The 24,366-nt window shown below is 49.3% G+C and overlaps 2 protein-coding genes across 2 annotated transcripts in view; both read left to right on the forward strand.

The window, feature by feature from the left end:
* Nucleotides 1–3,551, forward strand: part of fam135a (family with sequence similarity 135 member A) — a 37,133-nt gene extending 33,582 nt beyond the window's left edge. Inside the window, 3 exon segments of the mRNA XM_084709209.1 lie at nt 415–525; nt 842–955; nt 1,665–3,551. Coding sequence (XP_084565335.1) covers nt 415–525; nt 842–955; nt 1,665–1,870 — 431 coding nt within the window. The 3' untranslated portion in view covers nt 1,871–3,551.
* A 1,114-nt stretch (nt 3,552–4,665) lies between these two features.
* LOC146267710 (FERM domain-containing protein 6) lies at nt 4,666–22,277 on the forward strand. The gene is made up of 14 exons (XM_084709720.1): nt 4,666–5,722; nt 10,629–10,901; nt 11,272–11,362; nt 14,696–14,775; nt 15,574–15,647; nt 15,748–15,943; nt 16,113–16,268; nt 17,257–17,322; nt 18,107–18,175; nt 18,506–18,680; nt 19,406–20,035; nt 20,109–20,240; nt 20,410–20,477; nt 21,220–22,277. Exons 2-14 carry the CDS (start codon nt 10,830–10,832, stop codon nt 21,508–21,510), a joined length of 2,100 nt encoding a protein of 699 aa, XP_084565846.1. The 5' UTR covers nt 4,666–5,722; nt 10,629–10,829; the 3' UTR covers nt 21,511–22,277.
* The last annotated feature ends 2,089 nt before the right edge of the window (nt 22,278–24,366 follow it).

Genomic DNA, 24,366 nt, shown 5'->3' on the forward strand with positions numbered 1-24,366 from the left:
ACTCTCCTCCACCCTCCTCCCTGTCTCCACTCTCATCCACCCTCCTCCCTGTCTCCACTCTCCTCCACCCTCCTCCCTGTCTCCTCCCTCCTCCCTTTCTCCACTCTCCTCCACCCTCCTCCCTGTCTCCACTCTCCTACACCCTCCTCCCTGTCTCCACTCTCCTCCACCCTCCTCCACCCTCCTCCCTGTCTCCACCCTCCTCCCTGTCTACACTCTCCTCCACCCTCCTCCCTGTCTCCACTCTCCTCCACCCTCCTCCCTGTCTCCACCCTCCTCCCTGTCTCCACTCTCCTCCACCCTCCTCCCTGTCTCCACTCTCCTCCACCCTCCTCCCTGTCTCCACCCTCCTCCCTGTCTCCACTCTCCTCCACCCTCCTCCCTGTCTCCCCTCTCCTCCCTGTCTCCTCTCAGGGCTGTGGTTCATGCAGAAGTGGAAGAAGTCTGGCTCTCTGCTGCAGCTCACCTGCAGAGACCACTCAGACCCCCGGCAGACCTTCCTGTACAAGCTGAGCAAGAAAGCTGGTGAGGTGTCTGTGTCTGTCTCTCTGTGTGTGTGTGTGTGTGCGCGGTGCAGAACTTCTGAGAGAGTGCAAGACGGGTGTTGCTAATCCCAACAAAGACGCTACAGACCACAGTCGTTGTCTTGATACGTTAAGCACAGAGAGTAAAACCCTTGACAACATCATCGCCACTGAAACGTAGGACTCACCACGCCACCCAATGATACGGAATAGGAACTTGCAAAACTAAAACACCTTTTTACACACACACACACTTCTGGTGTGACTGCCTTCCTCTCCCTCCCTCCTGGTAACTTCAGTTGGTTTGTGTGCTGCAGGTCTTCAGTTCTTCAGGAACGTGGTTCTGGTGAGTTCCCTGCAGGACCGCTATGTCCCATACCACTCGGCCCGTGTTGAGATGTGCAAGACAGCCTTGAAGGACAAGCAGACAGGTGAGGCCTGGTCACACATGCTGAGAGCAGCACACAGTGTTTTCACCCCTGACCTCGCCCCTCCTGTCTGCCCTCTGTGGTCCTCTCCTTTTCTCTCCACCTCTCTCTGTTTCCACACCTTTCTACCTCCACTTCACTATATTAAAATGCTCCCCCTCTTCTGTTCATCCCACCCTCCCTTCTCTCCTTCCCTCTCTCTATTCCTCTCTATTCCTCTCTCCTTCCCTCTCTCTATTCCTCTCTATTCCTCTCTCCTTCCCTCTCTCTATTCCTCTCTATTCCTCTCTCCTTCCCTCTCTCTATTCCTCTCTCCTTCCCTCTCTCTATTCCTCTCTCCTTCCCTCTCTCTCCCTCTCTCTTCATCTCACCTTCCCTCTCTCCCTCTCTCTCTTCATCTCTCCTTCCCTCTTTCCCTCTCTCTATTCCTCTCCCCTTCCCTCTCTCCCTCTCTCTATTCCTCTCTCCCTCTCTCTATTCCTCTCTCCTTCCCTCTCTCCCTCTCTCCATTCCTCTCTCCTTCCCTCTCTCTATTCCTCTCTCCCTCTCTCTTCCTCTCTCCTTCCCTCTATCTATTCCTCTTCTTCCCTCTTCATCTCTCCTTCCCTCTCTTCTCTCTCTATTCCTCTCTCCTTCCCTCTTTCTCTATTCCTTCCTTCTTCCCTCTCTCTTCATCTATCTATCCCTCCCTCCCTCTCTGTCCCTCCGTCAGGCCCAGTCTATGCTGAGATGATAGAGAACCTGCTGTTACCCGTGCTTCAGAACAGAGACTGCAACCTGGTGCGCTATGATGTCATCCACGCGCTGCCCAACACTGCCAACTCCCTGATTGGCCGAGCAGCCCACATTGCCGTCCTGGACTCTGAGATCTTTCTAGAGAAATTCTTCCTGGTCGCAGGACTCAAGTTCTTTCACTAGGGGGCGCTAGAAGCCATGGACTGAGGTTAATAGGGATGGCATTACCTTGTGGAAGTATATCTCACTGCATCCAAACCCAATGTTTCGTATCAACTGTCTTATCTGGTTGTTTATTCACAGTTTTATACACGTGTCTGGTTCCTGTGGAGCCTCTGATTGGCTGCTGGGTCAGAGGCTTCTGTTTTTGTTTTTATCATTTCAATTTTTGGGGGACATGGATTTTCTTAGTTTTTATTTTTCTATAGCCTTTTTTATGATTTTTCGTAGATTTCTATGAATGTTCTTCATGGTGAGGAAGCCATTCTGCTCACCTTTTGTTTGTATATTTCAGTGTTATTTAAGTATACAAAGTTAAGTCATTGTGTCATCGGACATTCGGATAAACAATTCAACCGAACTGGAAACGTAGCTGCTAAAAATGAAATGGTTATTTTTCTGAGGTTGTGATAAATGTGATGATACAAATGATAAACCTGTGTTACTCGTGTTGGAAGAAGCATTTTTACCTGGAGAACATCTTCACATCAGATCTAGACACTCTGCATAAATTTGCACTTCGACTGCATAAAAAAAAGCTTTTGTACTGAGTATAGTTATTTGTACAATTCAATAACTTAGTTTTTATTGTCAGTTTTGTTTCTTTACGTGCAGAGGGCAAAGACTTAAAAAGAAATAAGAAAAAAAAAATAAGAAATAAGATAGTTATTGAGGCAGTTGAGGGTGGTCAGACTCTATCCTGCTCCACCTGTCTCCTGAACACCCCAGACTACTCCACCTGTCTCCTGTACACCCCAGACTGCTCCACCTGTCTCCTGAACACCCCAGACTGCTCCACCTGTCTCCTGTACACCCCAGACTGCTCCACCTGTCTCCTGAACACCCCATACTGCTCCACCTGTCTCCTGAACACCCCAGACTGCTCCACCTGTCTCCTGAACACCCCAGACTGCTCCACCTGTCTCCTGAACACCCCAGACTGCTCCACCTGTCTCCTGAACACCCCAGACTGCTCCACCTGTCTCCTGAACACCCCAGACTGCTCCACCTGTCTCCTGTACACCCCAGACTGCTCCACCTGTCTCCTGAACACCCCAGACTGCTCCACCTGTCTCCTGAACACCCCAGACTGCTCCACCTGTCTCCTGAACACCCCAGACTGCTCCACCTGTCTCCTGTACACCCCAGACTGCTCCACCTGTCTCCTGAACACCCCAGACTGCTCCACCTGTCTCCTGAACACCCCAGACTGCTCCACCTGTCTCCTGAACACCCCAGACTGCTCCACCTGTCTCCTGTACACCCCAGACTGCTCCACCTGTCTCCTGTACACCCCAGACTGCTCCACCTGTCTCCTGAACACCCCAGACTGCTCCACCTGTCTCCTGTACACCCCAGACTGCTCCACCTGTCTCCTGTACACCTCAGACTGCTCCACCTGTCTCCTGAACACCCCAGCCCAGGCTGGCGGAGACACCTGAACCTGAGACATGAACAGAGTGTCCTAGCAGGGATGTCAGTGGTTCAACATGGCTTGTGGTGATTACGCTATCTGACGAAAAGAGAATTGGGGGTAATTTATGCTTTTGAACTGGAGAGTATTGTTTTAAATAAAAATCAAATTATTTCTTTGTCAAATGGTTTGTATCATTGCACTTTGGACCATTAAATATGTGTAATATCAGGAAGTGTCTGTTCCTTCCTCCAACATGGTGTGTAATTATACCTCTCTCATTGTCAGGTTGATGTGTGTGTGGGGGGGGGGGTGTCTTTAAGAGAGTATGTAAGGATATTAGTGTGTGTGTTATTGAGGGTGTGTGTGTGTGTGTCGTGTTTTCATGTTTGCCTCCAATGTTCTTGTCTTGTTGAGTCGGCCTCTAGTCTTGCAGAGTTGGGCTAGGGTTATCCCCCTGCGATTCCCCCCTTCTCTCACCCTCACCCCCCCCCCCTGCACCTCAACCCCATCCTCACTGCCATCCCCCTCACCCTCAGTCCCCCACCCCCTCCTCCCCCAGTACCCTCCCCTCTGCCCCCTTTAACCCCAGCCACTCATCTCTGGCCCAAATTTAGAGAGCCCAGGGCATTGTGAGATGAGGTAATGTGTCCAAACACTGGAGAGGAACCAGGACAGGCTGTGCTGGGCAGAGGGGTGGGGCTAGTGAGGTCAGAGTTCATTATGGAGGGGGTGGGGGGGGTAGGCTCCTACTGGGAGGAGGTTGTGGACCAGGACAATGTCTGGCCATCATGGCAGCTTAGATGCTCTTTAGGGAGTACAGGCCAACGGACAGACCCCCGATCTCTCTATCTCTCGGTCTTAAAATAAGTTTTCTTTGAAAGTAAAACCTTGAATTGAAACAGTGATGAACTTTGCTTCCACTTGATTTTTTGGAACCACGACCCATGGTGAAAGCAGTTGTTTGATTCTTTTACATTGCTTTTCTAGCGTCTTCTTCTAGCATGTTCTAGCGTTGCTGGATTACTGAAGGCCTGCTGTGTAGGCCTACAAGGCCTCTTCTGTGAGGCTTCTGTGAGGAAGGAAGGTTATTTTCAGTGATTACACTGGCCACTGCGTCACAAGGTGAGACTGTAGGAGGTCCAACATTGTCTCCTTGACAAAAACAATTAACCTCACAAAGAACCACAGCTCAAACGGAAAGTTAAATGGTCCCACATCAATGTTTTACACATAATGGGGCCGTGGTACAATGGTCGCTTCTCCGCGGTCACAGCTACGTGTTCGAGGCACAAATTGTTGTCATGGTTTCAGTTCCGGGCATTATACCCAAGTGTTGGACCAAATTAAGTCAAATTAGGCCCATGTTTGGACTATTATCGTTAGTGCAGGTTTTGCAATCCTCTTCCATTTACGGTGGACACCAAAAGCCAGCTCTATTTTACCGACTAGAACAGCCTGGCACCAGGTTAACCGAGAGACAGCAATCCCTGAAAACAATTAGCTGTAGGCCTAATCTTCTGATCTAATGCTAATCGAGTTAATCTGTCGCTAAAGACAAGATCTGACAGACAGATTCTTCTAAACGGACGCCCGTATTTACGATTATTGTAATAGCATAGTGTATTAAATAGCCTATAGCCAACTGATCAGTAATGGTTGTACAAGAGTCGTTAGAAAAGGTATTCTATCCAGCCTACTCTAGCCTAATATTATTTGATATACTATATAGTAGCCTGTTGAGTAGGCCTATTGTCCTAAATAATTCCTGTTCAGAGAATATAATTGTATCTATTAGACAATAGCTTAATGTTGTAAGCTATATCCTTAACCATTAAACTAAATATGTATAGGATGTTTAGAATTACATTATATGAATATGAAATATGTTATTAGGTTAAAAGTTTTTGTACAAACAATGATTTTTGGTAAATTGTTTTGTAATCCACTTGTCTAAAATAACCAACTCGAAGTTGCTGGGAAACCGTCAGGAGGTGCGAATACATTCTCAACATATTCCTCGAGTAAATGTTATCAATAACATGTTCATGGGGCAGTTGTAAATTCTAGAAATGTAAATCTACAGTAATTGATGTACGAATTATGTTCGAATGGTGTGTTATTTGCTTCAATATTTTTCTTTGAATAGTACGATCAAATAGTTTCACCCCTGTTTGCAACGTGAATGGTACGGTCCAGACAGCTAAGCGTTCTACAGCTCTCAGCAGTTTAAATATCAGATCGGTAAATGTTGCCGCTGCATAGAAGGTCGGCAGTCCGATTTAAAGTAACCCATCCGTGTTGACAATCTGTTGTGGCGTATCTCGTGGTTTAATCTCCCATGCATCGGCACATATACAGAAGCCCTAACCTTTCTCAAAGTGCATTTGCCTTTCCATTGGGTGAGTAATATAGGCTACTTTCTGATCAATTAACATGGTTGGAAACTTGTTCTGCACTTGTTCCAGACTGTATTGCGCTCTGTATAGGATGTTGTTTCCGACATTCAAAATAAGTTATCTGTCAGGCTTATTGTGTAAAATATGTTTTGTTTATGTGTTGTTCGTGCTCTTGTGTCGGACCGCTAATGAGAGAATAATCTACTGGACAAATGTTTTATTCATTTTTAGTAGGCTTCTTAGCGACTTTACTTCAGCTATCCACACATACCCTATAGGCTACCTCGCTCCCACCGTCCTGCCCTTGTGTTCTGTTTCAAAGGAAGAGGTTCAGAATAACCTGAGCTTTACATGCACTTGTGCAGTGTGAAAAACATAACTTTATCAGCTTTATTCATCAAGACCTCCACGAGAGCCAGGATGTGAAGGATGCTCTCATTAACACCGGAATGCTGGTTGTGTGCGTGCGTGCGTGCGTACGTGTGCGTGCATGGTACAAGGATTCTGAGTATTCAACGGGAGCGCAGTCAGTCAATCAGTCGGAAGGGGTTGAGCGGTGAAGCGCTGGCTCCACACTCAGAAATCGTTGTCCCACCCAGGCCCGTTAGAGTGCTAACGGCCCAGGGATTGTTGTTGCTCCTAGGAGCATGGTCAGGGCTGGGGATTAGTGCAGTCTTGAGGGGGATTTAAGGTACGTGCAGATGGCTTCTCTCATGTGATGCCAAGAATGGCCCACTACGGGCAGTTATTGGAAGGGGAAAACAACAATTAGCCTCATCTGTGAAACGTTGTACTTGAATGTGTAATGTACGCGTTGAAAAAGGTGATACAGTAGTTCACCCCGCTAAAAGTACGTTTCTGCTACACTGACCTCTGCATGAGTGTGCTATTTGGAACTGTACATTGTTGTTGCTGACCAGAGAAGGTTTATATATAACTTAACCTGTTAAAAAATCTGTTAAAAACATTTTATTTCTGCTCAATAGGAAGATGAGTATGGGAGAGGTACAGACAGCTGGCTCTGCCAACTAGATAATCTGAAGGAGGTTAAATCTGAGTTTACTGCTTTGTTTATTGCCCATATCAATGTGGACAATTACGTTTTCGGACTGTCAATTGCTTGTTGCCTCATGGATGTTCCAAAGGTTCAGCTCGGAACTTCACACCTCTGAACTTCCGAACCTTAAAACAAACATGGGTGAGTCATGTCAGGAACATGTCATGGATGATCACGATGGTAATGATTACACCCCCATTCAGATTCCACGAGTAGGTCAATAGCTGCAGATTACAGTAATGACTGTGATTTAGAAACTGGAAATCAATTCTCAAATCAAGACCTGGATATGCTTGTTGCATTACAGTGGTTGCATTTGCTTACGTAACAGTAACAAAATTAGGTTACACATTGCAGAAAATACTATTTTTTAAATAAATATACTAATACTTATTTACAACAAAATCCATGGTCAAAGCACACAATAGACTACTGACAGAACTATTACAATGCTTAAATGATGAGAAGGTTGTAAGGCAGTGAAATAGATGCGGAAGCTAGAAATAGAGCACCGAACCAGCTTAGAGAGTGGTAGTGAGTGGAGGTAGGAAAAGAGCTGTAGCAGTGAGTCTGGAGGTAGGAGCAGAGCTGCAGCAGTGAGTCTGGAGGTAGGAGCAGAGCTGTAGCAGTGAGTCTGGAGGTAGGAGCAGAGCTGCAGCAGTGAGTCTGGAGGTAGGAGCAGAGCTGCAGCAGTGAGTCTGGAGGTAGGAGCTGAGCTGCAGCAGTGAGTCTGGAGGTAGGAGCAGAGCTATAGCAGTGAGTCTGGAGGTAGGAGCAGAGATGCAGCAGTGAGTCTGGAGGTAGGAGCAGAGCTGCAGCAGTGAGTCTGGAGGTAGGAGCAGAGCTGCAGCAGTGAGTCTGGAGGTAGGAGCAGAGCTGCAGCAGTGAGTCTGGAGGTAGGAGCAGAGCTATAGCAGTGAGTCTGGAGGTAGGAGCAGAGCTGCAGCAGTGAGTCTGGAGGTAGGAGCAGAGCTGCAGCAGTGAGTCTGGAGGTAGGAGCAGAGCTGCAGCAGTGAGTCTGGAGGTAGGAGCAGAGCTATAGCAGTGAGTCTGGAGGTAGGAGCAGAGCTATAGCAGTGAGTCTGGAGGTAGGAGCAGAGCTGCAGCAGTGAGTCTGGAGGTAGGAGCAGAGCTGCAGCAGTGAGTCTGGAGGTAGGAGCAGAGCTATAGCAGTGAGTCTGGAGGTAGGAGCAGAGCTGTAGCAGTGAGTCTGGAGGTAGGAGCAGAGCTGCAGCAGTGAGTCTGGAGGTAGGAGCAGGCGCAGCACATGCAGCGCTGCGTCACCATACGCAGGCACGGTCCCAGGGTTCTGGATTTTCAGGTTCTCCCACTGTTCACCCCTGCTATGGAGAGCCAAGTGTGTGTGTAAGACATGCCATGTTTCAACATGCTGTCAGCCTTCCTTGGAAGGCCTGAGGACATCCGCTCTGGTGTTCCAAGTAGCTCGTCTGTTGGCAGAGGGAGGAAGAGGAGAGTTACTGTGTGAGGGATCCGTCTCCCTGCAGTGTCCCTCATAGCACACTCCCCTGGCTGTTAGCCCCCTCCGCCTGCAGCCCCCGGCCTGCAGCCCCCGGGCTGAAGCCCAGCAGAGCCAGGACCCAGTCCTGCTCTGAGGAGCCTCCACACAGTTGGTGAGCCAGGGCTTGTGCAGCTAGGGGCACTGCTTCTTAAACCTCATCAATCAGGCCACCCTTTGAACATGGAGGGAAACATCCTTCTTTCAATACCAATATACTTTTTGCACCCCCCTTCCCCCCCCCCCACACACACACACCACTCTGCTGCATTGTTCAGTGTTATCTCTATGATCTCCTCGATAAGGCGTGTCCTAGTGAAAAGGGAGTGCGTGTGTGTGTGGAGATGAGTGAGTGTGGGTGGAGAGTGAGTGTGTGTGTGTGCGAGGAGGATGAGTGTGTGTATGTGTGTGTATGGGTGGGTGGAGGGTGAGTGTGTGTATGTGGGGGGGAGGGTGTGTGTGTGTGTGGTGAGCGTGAGTAGTGCTGACAGGTGACAAGGTACCTCCAGGTGAGCATGTCCCATCCTGTTGTGTTTGAACCTGTTCTTCTCAGAGAGGAAAGTTTGTAGAGCTGTTGGAGTCATATTACCTGTAACCCTACCAAGGTTACTCAGTCTCTCTCTCTCTCTCTCTCTCTCTCTCTCTCTCTCTCTCTCTCTCTCTCTCTCTCTCTCTCTCTCTCTCTCTCTCTCTCTCTCTCTCTCTCTCTCTCTCTCTCTCTCTCTCTCTCTATTTCACTCTATTTAGTTTTCTTTCTCTCTCTCTCTCTCTCTCTCTATCTCTATCTCTATCTCTATTTCACTCTATTTAGTTTTCTCTCTCTCTCTCTCTCTCTCTCTCTCTCTCTCTCTCTCTCTCTCTCTCTCTCTCTCTCTCTCTCTCTCTCTCTCTCTCTCTGTCACTGTTTGTCTCTCTCTGTCCCCCCCCCCCACACACACACTGGAGGGATCAGAGTTTGCTCTCTGTGTTCATTCATCTGATTGATTGACTTTGGGAGATCAGCTCTCGTTACTCAGCCCAGCATCACCATACCAGCCAGAGCTTAGTGTGAGAGGCATGGCTGCATAGAGGCAGGAGGGTATAGAGGCAGTGTGGCATAGAGGCATGGGGCGTAAAGGCAGGGGGCAGGAGGGTATGGAGGCAGGAGGCACAGGGGCAGGAGGGCATAGAGGTCAGTGGCATAGATGTATCACCTCCTGTAACAGACCTCAGGGTGTATCACCTCCTGTAACAGACCTCAGGGTGTATCACCTCCTGTAACAGACCTCAGGGTGTATCACCTCCTGTAACAGACCTCAGGGTGTATCACCTCCTGTAACAGACCTCAGGATGTATCACCTCCTGTAACAGACCTCAGGGTGTATCACCTCCTGTAACAGACCTCAGGGTGTATCACCTCCTGTAACAGACCTCAGGGTGTATCACCTCCTGTAACAGACCTCAGGGTGTATCACCTCCTGTAACAGACCTCAGGATGTATCACCTCCTGTAACAGACCTCAGGGTGTATCACCTCCTGTAACAGACCTCAGGGTGTATCACCTCCTGTAACAGACCTCAGGGTGTATCACCTCCTTTAACAAACCTCAGGATGTATCACCTCCTGTAACAGACCTCAGGATGTATCACCCCCTGTAACAGACCTCAGGGTGTATCACCTCCTGTAACAGACCTCAGGGTGTATCACCTCCTGTAACAGACCTCAGGGTGTATCACCCCCTGTAACAGACCTCAGGGTGTATCACCTCCTGTAACAGACCTCAGGGTGTATCACCTCCTTTAACAGACCTCAGGGTGTATCACCTCCTGTAACAGACCTCAGGGTGTATCACCTCCTGTAACAGACCTCAGGGTGTATCACCTCCTTTAACAGACCTCAGGGTGTATCACCTCCTGTAACAGACCTCAGGGTGTATCACCTCCTGTAACAGACCTCAGGGTGTATCACCTCCTGTAACAGACCTCAGGGTGTATCACCTCCTTTAACAGACCTCAGGATGTATCACCTCCTGTAACAAACCTCAGGATGTATCACCTCCTGTAACAGACCTCAGGGTGTATCACCTCCTGTAACAGCCCTCAGGGTGTATCACCTCCTGTAACAGACCTCAGGGTGTATCACCTCCTGTAACAGACCTCAGGGTGTATCACCCCCTGTAACAGACCTCAGGGTGTATCACCTCCTGTAACAGACCTCAGGGTGTATCACCTCCTGTAACAGACCTCAGGATGTATCACCCGGCCAGTGCTGATGCAGACCTATGCTCTGACCTGTTCATCATTGTTCCTCATGTAAAGAGTTCATCTGACACGATTTTCTCCCCTACTTTCTTTCAGAAGGATGACCGGAGTGGAGTGGAGAAGAGGAAGCGAGTGAAGGAGAACAAGAGAAGGAGAACAAGCAGACAGACAGACAGACAGATAAACAGGAAGACGGACAGGCAGACAGGAAGACAGGCTGACAGACAGAAAGGGGTACAGACAGAGAGACAGACAGGCAGGCAGGCAGGCAGGCAGGCAGACAGGGATACAGACAGAATGTCTGCCCTAGCTAAAAAGACTGTCTGTGTGCTGCTACCCAACAAAGAACAGCTAGACATCACAGTGGGGGTGAGTGCTTCTTTATTAACTAGCTCTGCTTCACTTCCTGTGTGTGTGTGTGTGTGTGTGCCTGTCTACTGCTTTATTAACTAGCTCTGCTTCACTTCCTGTGTGTGTGTGTGTGTGTGTCTGTCTACTGCTTTATTAACTAGTGCTGCTTCTCTTCCTGTGTGTGTGTGTGTGTGTGTCTGCTTGTCCGTGTGGGCCTAGGATGGGACTGAGGATGACTCTCTGGTTTAATAAGGAGTTTATTAGAAGGATTTCCTGCTGGCTCCATTGTAAAATGGCGTCTCTGTCGCTTGTAACAACGTCTCTGTGTGTTGGTGTTTTATAAGTTCCCCATAAGGTCTGTTTACTGTGTCACTGTGTGCCTATTCAGGTTAAAGCTACAGGGCAGGATGTCTTCAATCGCATATTGGAGCTTCTAGGAATTAAAGAACTACATTTTTTTGGTCTCACAGTGGTGAGAGGTGAGTTCCATCTCTCCATCCATCCATCCATCTCTCCATCCATCTCTCCCCTCCATCTAAACATCCATCCATGTCAGTCCTCCATCTATCCATCTATCCATCCATCCATCCATCCATCTCTCCCCTCCTGGTCACCCATCTATTGGAGCATCAAGCTGTTGTTGTCGTCAGACAGCCTAGTCAGCCATGTAAGGGATAATGCCCGACGAGGTGTCCAATATCACCTGATAATGGACGATGCGGAGGCGTGAACGCGTCGGACGGTTGCTTCCGCAGAGTCCATTATCTGGTGATATTGGATACCAAAAAGGGCATTATCCCGCTTATACCATGGTCACTTGCCAATGATTTTTTTTACAAACATTAGCCTAATTCATGTTTTCAGGCGTTTTGCTAAAGAAATCTAACGTTTTTTAATGCTCATAGAACCAACACCGGCTTTCTCTTGGCTGAGCTATTAGCCCAAAAGCTAACGTTATGCTAGCAAGATTTAGAGGCAATAACATTGTTTACCGTTGACAAACAGTAAATATAATTTTACAGTATGTTTGACAATAAGATTTGATAGCTAACCAGCCATGTCACTGTCCCAAAATCAATTTAAAGATTTTCAGGAACAATATCGGCCATATACTAGTACTAGGCTACAGTAGGGCTGCAGCATGTGGAGCGAGTTGAATAGCAAATGGTTTTGAGATGACCGCATCAAAGTCGACATTTTCTCCAAACAGTGATTATAATTTGACAGTATGTTTAACAACAAGACTAGCCAACTATCGAGCCATGTCATTGTCCCCAAATAAAATCAAGATTTGGAAGAAGAAAATAATCGGCCATGTGTAGAATTGCTACTGTCGTGTTGGCCGCAGCCTGTCTGAAGTATATTGACTAGCGAGGTGAATAGCAAATGGGATGTGAGATGAGCGGTTAAGTGACACTGACACACTACATTCAGAAAATAAACATTTTTCAAATAGGTTAAAATAAATATTGAAGTCACTCATAATTGTAAATACAAGTTAGCTTGTTAAAGTCTTTCAAAATTGTAAATGGAGGCTTTGACTCCGTCACTGTTGTTATGGTTACTTATTTCAGATATTTTGTATTTGTACAGGCTCCTGTGTAGCCAGCGGAATCATTTAGAACGGTGAAAAGACAGTGTTGCTGCAATGACGCAGTAGGTGTCCATTATCACCCGATAATGGACAGCCCTGCAGCTAATCAGAATTGAGTATTCACCCAGACCTTGGTATAAGGGACTGATAATACTCTAGGTCAAGACCAACCCTTACTGGAGATTATCCACACACACAGTACGGATGCTGATATCTGATTAGAGAAAGATCCATAGTTTTATTGTTAAACACACCACAGTCTAGAAAGCTCTCAGGATCAGTCCTCAACAACACACAACAGTGAGCTAGCTAGACCTACACACACAACACACACACAACAGTGAGCTAGCTAGACCTACACACGCAACACATACACAACAGTGAGCTAGCTAGACCTACACACGCAACACATACACAACAGTCAGCTAGCTAGACCTACACACGCAACACACACACAACAGTGAGCTAGCTAGACCTACACACGCAATACACACACAACAGTGAGCTAGCTAGACCTACACACGCAACACATACACAACAGTGAGCTAGCTAGACCTACACACGCAACACATACACACCAGTCAGCTAGCTAGACCTACACACGCAACACACACACAACACAGTCAGCCAACTAGATCTACACACAAAACACAGACTTCCCCACACCACACAGTAAGCTAACTACACCTCATATATTACAGAAATTGTGTCTTCCTGCCTGGTCGCTGGGAATCCATTCACACTATATTGCCCTGAAGTGGGTTATCTGCCAACAGGGCCAGCGAATAGCAATGACAGAATTGTTGTGTGTGTGTGTGTGGGTATGTGTAACTGTTTCTCTGTATGTGTTTGTGTGTGTGAGAGAGTCTGCTCCACTGAGAAGTCTAATCTATTCTCCACCAGTGAGCAAAATGTTTTTTTTTCTCTGTCTCTTTCTTTCTGTTTGTAGTGAGAGGTTAGGGCGGCCTGCTGGCCAACAAGGGCCCTTTTGTTTTTGTAGTGTGGGGGCCGTTCAGCACTCAGGAGTGTGGGGGCCGTTCAGCACTCAGGCCAGGGCTACGGCTGCATTAACTTCATTAAGCCTGGAATGCCCCCTGCATTCCTCCTCTCCTCTGGAGAAACAAGGGAGGCAGGGGGGGGGGGGAGGGCATGGATGGAGTGGGTGAGTGAGTGAGTGAGGAAGAAGAGGAGGAGAGGCAGAGGGGGGAGGGTGGGGAGGGAGGGAGTAGTTGAAAAACAGGGATGGGGGAGGGAGGGTGGGTGGGTGGGGAGAGAGGGAGTTTGCTGAATCCTGCTGAATCCAGGATGAGAAGAGGGGAGCGAGTGAGTCATAAAGAAAGGATGCAGGAGACCGAAGGGAGACATGGATGGATGGACCTCTGGAGGAGTGAGCTGTTGGTGAAGAATGTGGCATTGGTAAAGAGAGTTGCTCATAAAGCGTGATGAAGAAAGGGGTTGAGGAGAAGGGGAGCAGGGAGGATTAACGACAGGGTGTCAAGGAGGGCTGGGACCAGCCTGGGGGTACCACGGGAGGAGAAAGGAGAGCATATCTCAGTGATGGGTTGGTACAGCCCTCCTGCCCCAGTCACCCCATCACAGATGAATCACAGAACCCCTGGTCCCGCGCTGCACTCCCGGGCTGACCACAGACCCGGCTAGCTTAGTTACTGTGCATTCCTCATTCATCTCGTGATCCTCATCCAGGGATGAGAGACTGAAGCAGTAACACACAGGCGGGCATGATTGGTCCCTAATCACTCGTCGGTTTAGGCAAAGGTCGTCGACCAGAACATTTTTTCGGAGTTGTGAGCTCATCGTTGTGTTGTAATTCTCACTATGAAAACATCCTCTTTGTCCTCCCTCTGAAAACAGATCTGTTCAGCCAAGCCTCTGTTTGTCTTTCTGCTAGTTACTGAGCTAACGGAGGGAGGAGCAAACAGGCATGTTGTTAGCAATAGTAGTAGCATACTAGTTAGTTAGCCTACTACTAGTCAGCCTTCTCTCCTCAACTCGCTCTCTCACACTTTCTCTTTCACTATATCACTCTCTCTCTCCTCAACGCTCTGTCACTCTCTCTCCTCGATGCTCTTTCTCTCTTTTTTCTCCTCTCTCTTAATAATGTTTTTGTTCTTCAAATTTCACGCGTGAGTTTTATGACTCTTTCGCTTGGTGGCTGAGTGAGGTCTGCTCTTCTCTCCGTCCGTTCTGTTCGACTCAGACAACGAGCACATCTTCCTGGATCTGGAGGAGAAACTCATCAAGTACTTCCCCAAGGAGTGGAAGCAGGACCCAGCCAAGGTAAGCCGGGACTCCTGTGTGGATGTGCTGGGTGGAGGCTATCCCTACTGAGGCCTATAGAAATTTAGATATGAAGCTAGAATATATGAACAGATAATAAGCCCAGCAAGCTATCCTACAGCTGGGAGACCCCCTGGTGGTGTTCCATCAGTAACATTCCCCTGGTGGTGTCCCCTCAGTAACATTCCCCTGGTGGTGTCCCATCAGTAACATTCCCCAGGTGGTGTTCCATCAGTAACATTCCCCTGGTGGTGTCCCCTCAGTAACATTCCCCTGGTGGTGTCCCCTCAGTAACATTCCCCAGGTGGTGTCCCCTCAGTAACATTCCCCTGGTGGTGTCCCCTCAGTAACATTCCCCAGGTGGTGTCCCCTCAGTAACATTCCCCAGGTGGTGTCCCCTCAGTAACATTCCCCTGGTGGTGTCCCCTCAGTAACATTCCCCAGGTGGTGTCCCCTCAGTAACATTCCCCAGGTGGTGTCCCATCAGTAACATTCCCCTGGTGGTGTCCCCTCAGTAACATTCCCCTGGTGGTGTCCCCTCAGTAACATTCCCCAGGTGGTGTCCCCTCAGTAACATTCCCCAGGTGGTGTCCCCTCAGTAACATTCCCCAGGTGGTGTCCCCTCAGTAACATTCCCCTGGTGGTGTCCCCTCAGTAACATTCCCCAGGTGGTGTCCCCTCAGTAACATTCCCCAGGTGGTGTCCCCTCAGTAACATTCCCCAGGTGGTGTCCCCTCAGTAACATTCCCCAGGTGGTGTCCCATCAGTAACATTCCCCTGTTGCTTTGCTGTCCCCAGGGGCTGAAGAGGTCGCTGCCTCTGCTCCTGTGTCTCAAGGTGCAGTACTACGTGGAGAACGGCAGGCTGATCTGGTGAGTCAAACAGCTGTCTCCTCTCCTCTCTCATCCTCCTCTCCTCATCCTCTTCTCATCCTCCTCTCTTATCTGTGTGTGTGGGTGTTCGCCGTGTCAGTGAGCGCAAGGCGAGGCGTCTTTACTCCTCCGACCTGCGTGAGCGGGTGCTGCGGTCTGAGTGTCGGCGGCAGGAGGAGGTGTACTTCCAGCTGGCGGGCTACGCCCTGCAGGCCGACCTGCCTGACCACGTCCAGGACCGCGGGGAACAGGGGGACGCAGCGTACTTCCAGCCCAAGGAGTACTTTCCGCCCTGGGTAGGTGCTTGCGGGGGCAGGGGGCAGTGTGGAGGAGGGTGTTGAGTGATGGCTGAAGTCCTGAGATGGGTGGACCCATGGTTGTTGTTATTTTAGATTATTTTTTTTATATTGACCCAGTGTGCTCTCTCCCTCTCTTTCCCCCCTCTTCTCTCCCCACCACCCCCAGATTGTGGCGAAGCGAGGCGTGGACTACCTCCTCCGCCACGGCCCCAAGGTGCACAGGGAGCTGCGGGGCATGTCTGCCCGCGATGCCACGCTGCACTTCATCAAGGAGTCCTGCAGACTAGAGGATGTGCCCGTCATCTTCTACCGCCTGCAGAAGGTCAGGAGTCAGGGAGACAGACACGGCTAGGACAGACACGGCTAGGACTGGACTGGGACAGGACGGTTAGGGTTAGCCCAGGAGATGTGGATTGGGCTAGGGGATGGTTAGGGTTAAACCCAGGAGATATGGAGTGGGTTAGGGGAGAGGTAGTAGGTTTGTCAATCGGTGGCCGGAAAGATGCACGACAATTGAAAAGAGTTGACTTGGTTTATTAGAACAACGTTGGATCATTTAACCAGTCGAAGCAGAGAGTGGTCAGATGAGTGAGGCCAGGGGTTACAACGGCCTTATATACAATGAAGAGACAAGTACATATATAGTTTCCACAGAATGTTTCCTTACAAGGCACAGCATGTGGTCAGCATGTGGTCAAGTTTGTATACTTAAAAAAGACTACACCTGACAATATCGTAACTCATTGAAGCCTTTTCCTGCGTAGTTTCTCCTCACTGACTCCTGTCAGTCTGAACAAGTGAGGCCCTTATCTATATGTGGACTACAGTGGGCTCCACCGCATGACCTCTTGACCTAAGTAGGAGAGAAGTCTCTCTCACACAAAATTCAGCATATCACCTGGAGATGTCTGGGGTTTTTTGCTTCCCTTTGTGATGCACATTGTGTTGCCTCCTGGTATGACATATAAATAATGCTATATAAATAAAGTTTGATTTGATTTGGGGAGGGTTTGTAGAGAGAGGTGTAGTGAAGGCCCAGGCAGCAGTTGTGTAATCCACCATCACTTCAGATATACTGCTCCTGCCTCCTGGAGAGTACACCTCCTGTGGAGGGGAGGAGGGAGGGATGAGGGAGAGGGAGAAAAGGGGAGGGGAGAGGGAGAAGAGGGAGGGATGAGGGAGAAGAGGGAGGAATGAGGGAGAAGAGGGGAGGGTGAGAGGAGGGGAGAAGAGGGGGAGATGAAAGAGAGAGGGTTATCGGGGGGTTTAGATGGCTGTCTGACCTGTCATCCTGTTCACTCTCTCTGCAGGACAAGAGAGAGGAGAGAGGCACAGCCTTACTGGGGCTGACCCTCAAAGGAATGCAGGTTTATCAGGTGCGTGTGCGTGTGTGTGTGAGATTCTACATCTGTGGTCTCCCTTACGTAACCCTCCGTGTGTCATCGTGTGCGTCAGCGTGAGCCTGTGTTCTCTCAGGCTGGATGACTCAGGCTGGATGGAGGAGGGGGGGGAAGCTGCTCTGGCAGGAATGTGGGAGCCCCCGCAGACACCCACCCTGCCCCCTGCTGGGTCTGGCCTGCGGGGGCTTTCTAGGGGGATTAGGGCTCGGGGGATAGGATGGGGGCTTATGGAGGTCATGGGATGGCACGGAGGGCCGGAGGGGGGTCTTGGAGGGGGAAGGGGGGGCAGGAAGGAGGTCTAGGAGGGTTGAGGTTCAGGTCTGATGTTGTCTTGTTTAGCTAGTGAACAGGTCTAATGTTGTCTTGTTTAGCTAGTGAACAGGTCTAATGTTGTCTTGTTTAGCTAGTATGCAGGTCTAATGTTGTCTTGTTTAGCTAGTATGCAGGTCTAATGTTGTCTTGTTTAGCTAGTGAACAGGTCTAATGTTGTCTTGTTTAGTTAGTGTGCATGTCTAATGTTGTCTTGTTTAGCTAGTATGCAGGTCTAATGTTGTCTTGTTTAGCTAGTGAACAGGTCTAATGTTGTCTTGTTTAGTTAGTGAACAGGTCTAATGTTGTCTTGTTTAGTTAGTGTGCAGGTCTAATGTTGTCTTGTTTAGTTAGTGTGCAGGTCTAATGTTGTCTTGTTTAGTTAGTGTGCAGGTCTAATGTTGTCTTGTTTAGCTAGTGAACAGGTCTAATGTTGTCTTGTTTCCACCAGGAGGTCAACAACATCAGGGAGCTGCTGTTTGATTTCCCTTGGTCCAACGTGGGACGACTTACCTTTCTGGTGAGACGAGCTTCATGGACCTCTGTGACCACGGACTGCTACTGTACCCCTTTCGCATTCAGCCGTTACTGTACCTACCTTTTTTTTCTTTCTACTGGTTTCCGTCTCGGTCCATCCTTCTACCTTTTCTGCTTCATCCCCTCACCTATCATCCATTCTGTTTCTCTCATCCATTCATCTCTCTGTGACTTTCTATTTCATCTATCCATCCTGCCCATCCCTCTCCTTCCTTGTCTCTCTCTATGCTGTTGTAGTTTCCAATGAGATATTAATGGGCCTGACTGACCGAGGGCTGTGGTGCGTCCCCATGCCCCCTGTTCCCTTCCTCAGGGGAAGAAATTTGAGATCCAGCCAGACGGCCTGCCGTCTGCCAGGAAGCTGGTGTACTACACAGGCTCTCCCTTCCGCTCCCGCCACCTGCTGCTGCACCTGAGCTCCAGCCACAGCCTGTTCCTGAGCCTGCAGCCGGCCCTCACACACCTGAGACACCTGGAGGAGTCGGAGGGTGAGGAGGGGGGAGAATGGTGGAGGAAGAGGGGGGAGGGGGAGAATGGGGGAGGGTGGAGGAAGAGGGGGGAGGGGGAGAATGGGGGAGGGTGGAGGAATATGGGGGAGGGGGGAGGGGGGAGGAATATGGGGGAGGGTGGAGGAATATGGGGGAGGGGGGAGGGGGGAGGAATATGGGGGAGGGGGGAGGATGGAGGAATATGGGGGAGGAACACGGGGGAGGGCGGAGGAATATGGGGGAGGGGGGAGGGTGGAGGAATATGGGGGAGGGGGAGGGTGGAGGAATATGGGGGAGGGGGAGGGTGGAGGAATATGGGGGAGGGGGGAGGGGGGAGGAATATGGGGGAGGGTGGAGGAATATGGGGGAGGGGGAGGGGGGAGGAATATGGGGGAGGGGGGAGGATGGAGGAATATGGGGGAGGAACACGGGGGAGGGCGGAGGAATATGGGGGAGGGGGGAGGGTGGAGGAATATGGGGGAGGGTGGAGGAATATGGGGGAGGGGGAGGGTGGAGGAATATGGGGGAGGGGGAGGGTGGAGGAATATGGGGGAGGGGGGAGGGGAGACCTGTGTCTGCGGGCCGCAGGGAGAGTTGACAGTCGAAAGTCAAGAGGAAGGAGCAGAGCTCAGGCCTCCCCTCTTTATTGAATGTTGTCTTAGATTTTGAGAATGGTACTCACCCTTTCCTCTTCCCCTCCCCCCTCCTTCTTCCTGGCCCTCCAGAGAAAAAGCGTTACCGGGAGTCATACATCAGTGATGATCTGGACCAAGACCCGGCAGGCAGTGAGGGCAGTCCTGGCCTATCACGTAACTCTACCAACAGTCCCGGCCTATCACGTAACTCCACCAGCAGTCCTGGCCTATCAGGTCACTCCACCAACAGTCCCGGCCTATCACGTAACTCCAACAACAGTCCTGGCCTATCACGTAACTCCACCAGCAGCCCCGGCCTATCAGGTCACCCCACTAACAGTCCTGGCCTATCTTGTAACTACACTAACAGTCCTGGCCTATCTCGTAACTACACCAACAGTCCTGGCCTATCACGTAGCTCCAACAACAGTCCTGGCCTATCACGTAACTCCACCAGCAGTCCCGGCCTATCAGGTCACTCCAACAACAGTCCTGGCCTATCACGTCACTCTACTGGCAGCTCAGGCATTGAGGCAGACCCTCAGCAACACAGCATCTCCATGGAGATGGCATCCATGGAGGAGGAGGTGGGGCAAAAGCAGGCGGAAACACGTTCCCGCGAGGCAGCCAATCATGGCAGCTCTCTGGCAGCCAGTCATGGCAGCTCTCTCACCTCCAGCATGGAGACCTGGAGCAAGGATCCCAGCGAGGAGGAGGAAGGTGAGAGGAGGAGGAGCAGCAGGAGGAGAAGGAAGGCAGTTGATTGGTTAATGAAAACTGTTCTGACCCACAGGCACCAGGGTCAGTATACGTGGGTCAGGGGAGGTTTCCGTCGACGACCCAAAGGAGACGCTCCGATTGGCTGAGCTTCTGGAAGGCGTGTCAGTGGACTGTCCTGTGATGTCATCAGATGCTCCGTGGAGGGGTGAGAGAGCTACCTCTTGTACCCACAGCCCCCCCTGGTGGACGTTGGTCACTTTTGATTGCGTGACTTTATCTCAGTGTTAATTTGCTGCACGGCTGAATTGATGTTGGTGTGAAGCTGTGCTGGAAGTGTGACCATGCAACTGATACATGTGATCTCCTGTCAACAGGAAGTGAGGAGGATCATGTGGACAGCAGAGATGCAGTGACGTTACGCAACACAGACACCCTCACACAGGTGACCTCCTCTTCTTTCACCTCAACTCCTCTCTCTGCCCGTCTGTCTCTCTGCCCGTCTGTCTCTCTGCCCATCTGTCTCTCTGCCTGTCTGTCTGTCTGCCCGTCTGTCTCTCTGCCCGTCTGTCTCTCTGCCTGTCTGTCTCTCTGCCTGTCTGTCTCTCTGCCTGTCTGTCTGTCTGCCCGTCTGTCTCTCTGCCCATCTTTCTCTCTGCCTGTCTGTCTGTCTGCCCGTCTGTCTCTCTGCCCGTCTGTCTCTCTGCCCGTCTGTCTCTCTGCCTGTCTGTCTGTCTTCCCGTCTGTCTCTCTGCGCGTCTGTCTGTCTGACTGTCTGTCTGTCTATCCTTACCTGTTTTTCTCTGTCTCTACCTCCATGTCTCTCCTCTCTCTCTCTATTCTCTATCTCTCTTCTCGTCTCATAGCTCATGTGTTCTCTCTCTCTCCTCTCTTCTTGTCATATAGCTCATGTGTTCTCTCTCTCTCCTCTCTTCTTGTCATATAGCTCATGTGTTCTCTCTCTCTCCTCTCTTCTTGTCATATAGCTCATGTGTTCTCTCTCTCTCTCTCTCTCTCTCTCTCTCTCTCTCTCTCTCTCTCTCTCTCTCTCTCTCTCTCTCTCTCTCTCTCTCTCTCTCTCTCTCTGTCCTCTCTCTCTCTCCTCTGTCCTCTCTCTTTCCTCTGTCTTTCCTCTCTCTCCTCTTCTCGTTTCATAGCTCATGTGTTCTCTCTTTCTCTGTATCCAGTTGAAGTATCGTCCAAGCGTCTCTGTCGATCGCCACAGTCAGAGTCTGGACAACGTTTGTCTCCTCCCTCCCCCGGCGCCACTGACCACTCCTCTGCACCGGGACTCCTCCCACAGCTACACCTGCGGCCTGCCCAACACCCCCGCCCCCGCCAAAACCCCCGGGGGCAGCTACTACCTGCCCCTGGCGATCCACTGCCCCCCCAAACCCTCCTTCTACGGCCGCAGGTCCACCAATTGCCTCTCCCTGGACTTACTGGGCGACGAACAGCTGTTAGAGTTCATACTGTAGACCTGAACACTGCTGTTAAACGCTGTACACTGCTGTTAGACTTCATACTGTAGACCTGAACACTGCTGTTAGACTTCATACTGTAGACCTGAACACTGCTGTTAGACTTCATACTGTAGACCTGAACACTGCTGTTAGACTTCATACTGTAGACCTGAACACTGCTGTTAGACTTCATACTGTAGACCTGAACACTGCTGTTAGACTTCATACTGTAGACCTGAACACTGCTGTTAGACTTCATACTGTAGACCTGAACACTGCTGTTAGACTTCATACTGTAGACCTGAACACTGGTGTCCATCCTTGCTCTCAGTACTGAACACAGTGTGGGGGAGGGCATCAGGAGTTGGCTACTGAGGACGTAAGTGTCTGGATGTACCTGCTTTATTTACTCGCTTGTCAGAATCTCTTCCTCCCTCCCTCACCCACTCCAGGAATTGAACCAGGGTCTTCTGCCTCACGCACGCAACCACCAGCTTTCATAAACACCCATTGGCCAGCTTCGCCACCGAAAAGCCAGCAATTTAATGTCATGGATGGTGTTTACAGATTAGCCAGCTCAACCTTTCTACACACACTTACATGTACATAGTACCAGACATCCCAAGTCTCCCGGAAGGTCCAGGAGTCTCCCGCATTTCAACGTCAGCTCCCTGACGTCCGCTAATGCTATACAATCTCCCGGAAATCTGGGATTTTGTATTTCGAGCGAGAGACTGTGAAATTGTCATTTCTGTTAGAGATAGGTGTATATCGCGTGTCATGACAGCGTTTCGGGGGGGGGGGGGGGGCTGTACGTGCTGGTTAAGGGGGTACTTCATGCGTCCGGATTGCGTCCTGGGGAGGGGGGTGAAGGGGGGGGGGGGTGATGGGGGGGGGGTTAGAAGCAGGTCTCTGCAGGTTGGGATGTCTGTAGTACAAGGGAGATGTTTATGAAAAGCTTCCTGTTTTCTCTCCTCTCGCTGTAAGAGTTAGATTAATTTCCTGTTAATTGGACCAATCAGACAAAAGACATGTGACCCTCTCCACTCCAATCAGACCACAGACATGTGACTATCTCCATGCAGACATTTTCTGCATATTTATTGTCTTTATTATTCTTACAATCTGCTTTTTTGTAATATATACTTTGTACATAATTGTCCTTTCTACTGAATGTGGTAGTACTTTCACTTTTTATATGAATTGCTGAGAATTTATAAGTTTGCATAGTTAAAGTTGTTATTGAGCAGTCCTGTAGGCCTACATAGTCCTGAGACAAACCACTAATCTAAAGATAAAACTCATGTTCAAACTGAGCAGTGCCCACATTGCGTTAATAAACACACAAGGAGCTGTTTGTGTTCTCCTGTCAGCTTCTGCATTACTATGTAAATTCTGGCATAGATTCTTAATGGGTGTGTAGATTGTGGTATGGACTTGAAAACAAAGGATGTGATCTTGGAGTCCGTCCAATGTCCCAGGCCATTGTGACCTTTTTAATTGCAAAACAAATGTCTTTCTGTATGTTGGTTTTTATCTGACAACACACCCGTTTATTCTGCGGCTAAATCCCCCCCCCCCCCCCCCTCCATTCTATAAGTAGCACAACCGTTCTCTCAGTACCCTTTGTAACTCTCTATTTCTGGAACTATGATGTAGCCTTCTGCAAAGTTCAGCATGTAGCCCACTGGACAAAAACTCTTTCTCTACGTGTCGACCCCGGTTAGTCATGCTGGTCTTTACAACATCGATTCGTTGACACATTTCACCCTGCCAAATGCTAAAGATCTGCATGCACCAACATTTGAACCACTAGTCCCAGTGATGGAGATGCTACACTCTAGCACACTGAGGCACAGACAATGTTTGTTTCTGTATATTTGTGTGAGTCCACTCAGTGACTATTAATGTGTATTTACAGTGTCTAATACAGTCTCACAATATTAAATAAAATACAACTTTTACACTCATGATGCAAGAAATCCAATAAGCTGGATAGATGTATTATGGCCTTATCTACAAAACACAATAGTTCTGGCCCTTAAGTGGAGTAAAACATTATAACCATACAGATAGAAAACAAGTAGCTAGCTACTGTGGTGTAATGTTGTGTACAGCGGTTTACTCTGGGGGTGTAATATTGGCCAAAACGAATTACCCTATGTTTAAAGGAAGACACAAGAGTGTTGTACTACCTTTTCCGTTTGGAATTAAAGTAATTTTGTTTCCCATTTGGGGGAGTGTGTCTTGGTATTCAGGGAGAGGTGAGCAAGTCATTCTATTTGGGGGGAGTTGGCTCGTATGTGGGGGAGGGGGGGGGGGTCATTTGGGGATTTACTTGTATTAGCAGGTGTGTTTTGCACTTCAGGGCCACCGTAGAATAAACATTTAATGGCATTGCAAATAAATAAAATCAATTACAATGCAAACATGTAACAAAATGAAGGTTAACTCTTACCTATGTTACCATGATTATTGTAAACAAGAGAGAGAAAGCAAGAGGTGAGGAAGAAGGAGTAGGACAAGCCAGAGCTGAGGAGAAGGTCTCAGGAGATCAAGAATCCACAGAACAATGCTTCACAATTCCCTTTATACCCAAGAATAACCAATCAGACCACTTTTTGACCCTTATCAACATACAACTAGCAATGCTACAGTAAGTTACACAATGAGGTGTGAAAGCCACCAAGTAAAGAGTTAATCCAGCAATTCCAGATGTTAGCATATGAGAGGTGGGGACAGGGTGATACCCAGCCCTATGGTAAACCTGGCTTGCTTTGCAGTGCTTTATAGACTCGCCAAACAAAATCTGTGGTGTGACGGGCTCATGTATACACTACAGATGAATCATTGCTATGTTTGACAACCGGT

Source organism: Hypomesus nipponensis, chromosome 11 (assembly GCF_054491055.1).
Source record: "Hypomesus nipponensis isolate SF chromosome 11, ASM5449105v1, whole genome shotgun sequence".
NCBI lineage: Eukaryota > Metazoa > Chordata > Actinopteri > Osmeriformes > Osmeridae > Hypomesus > Hypomesus nipponensis.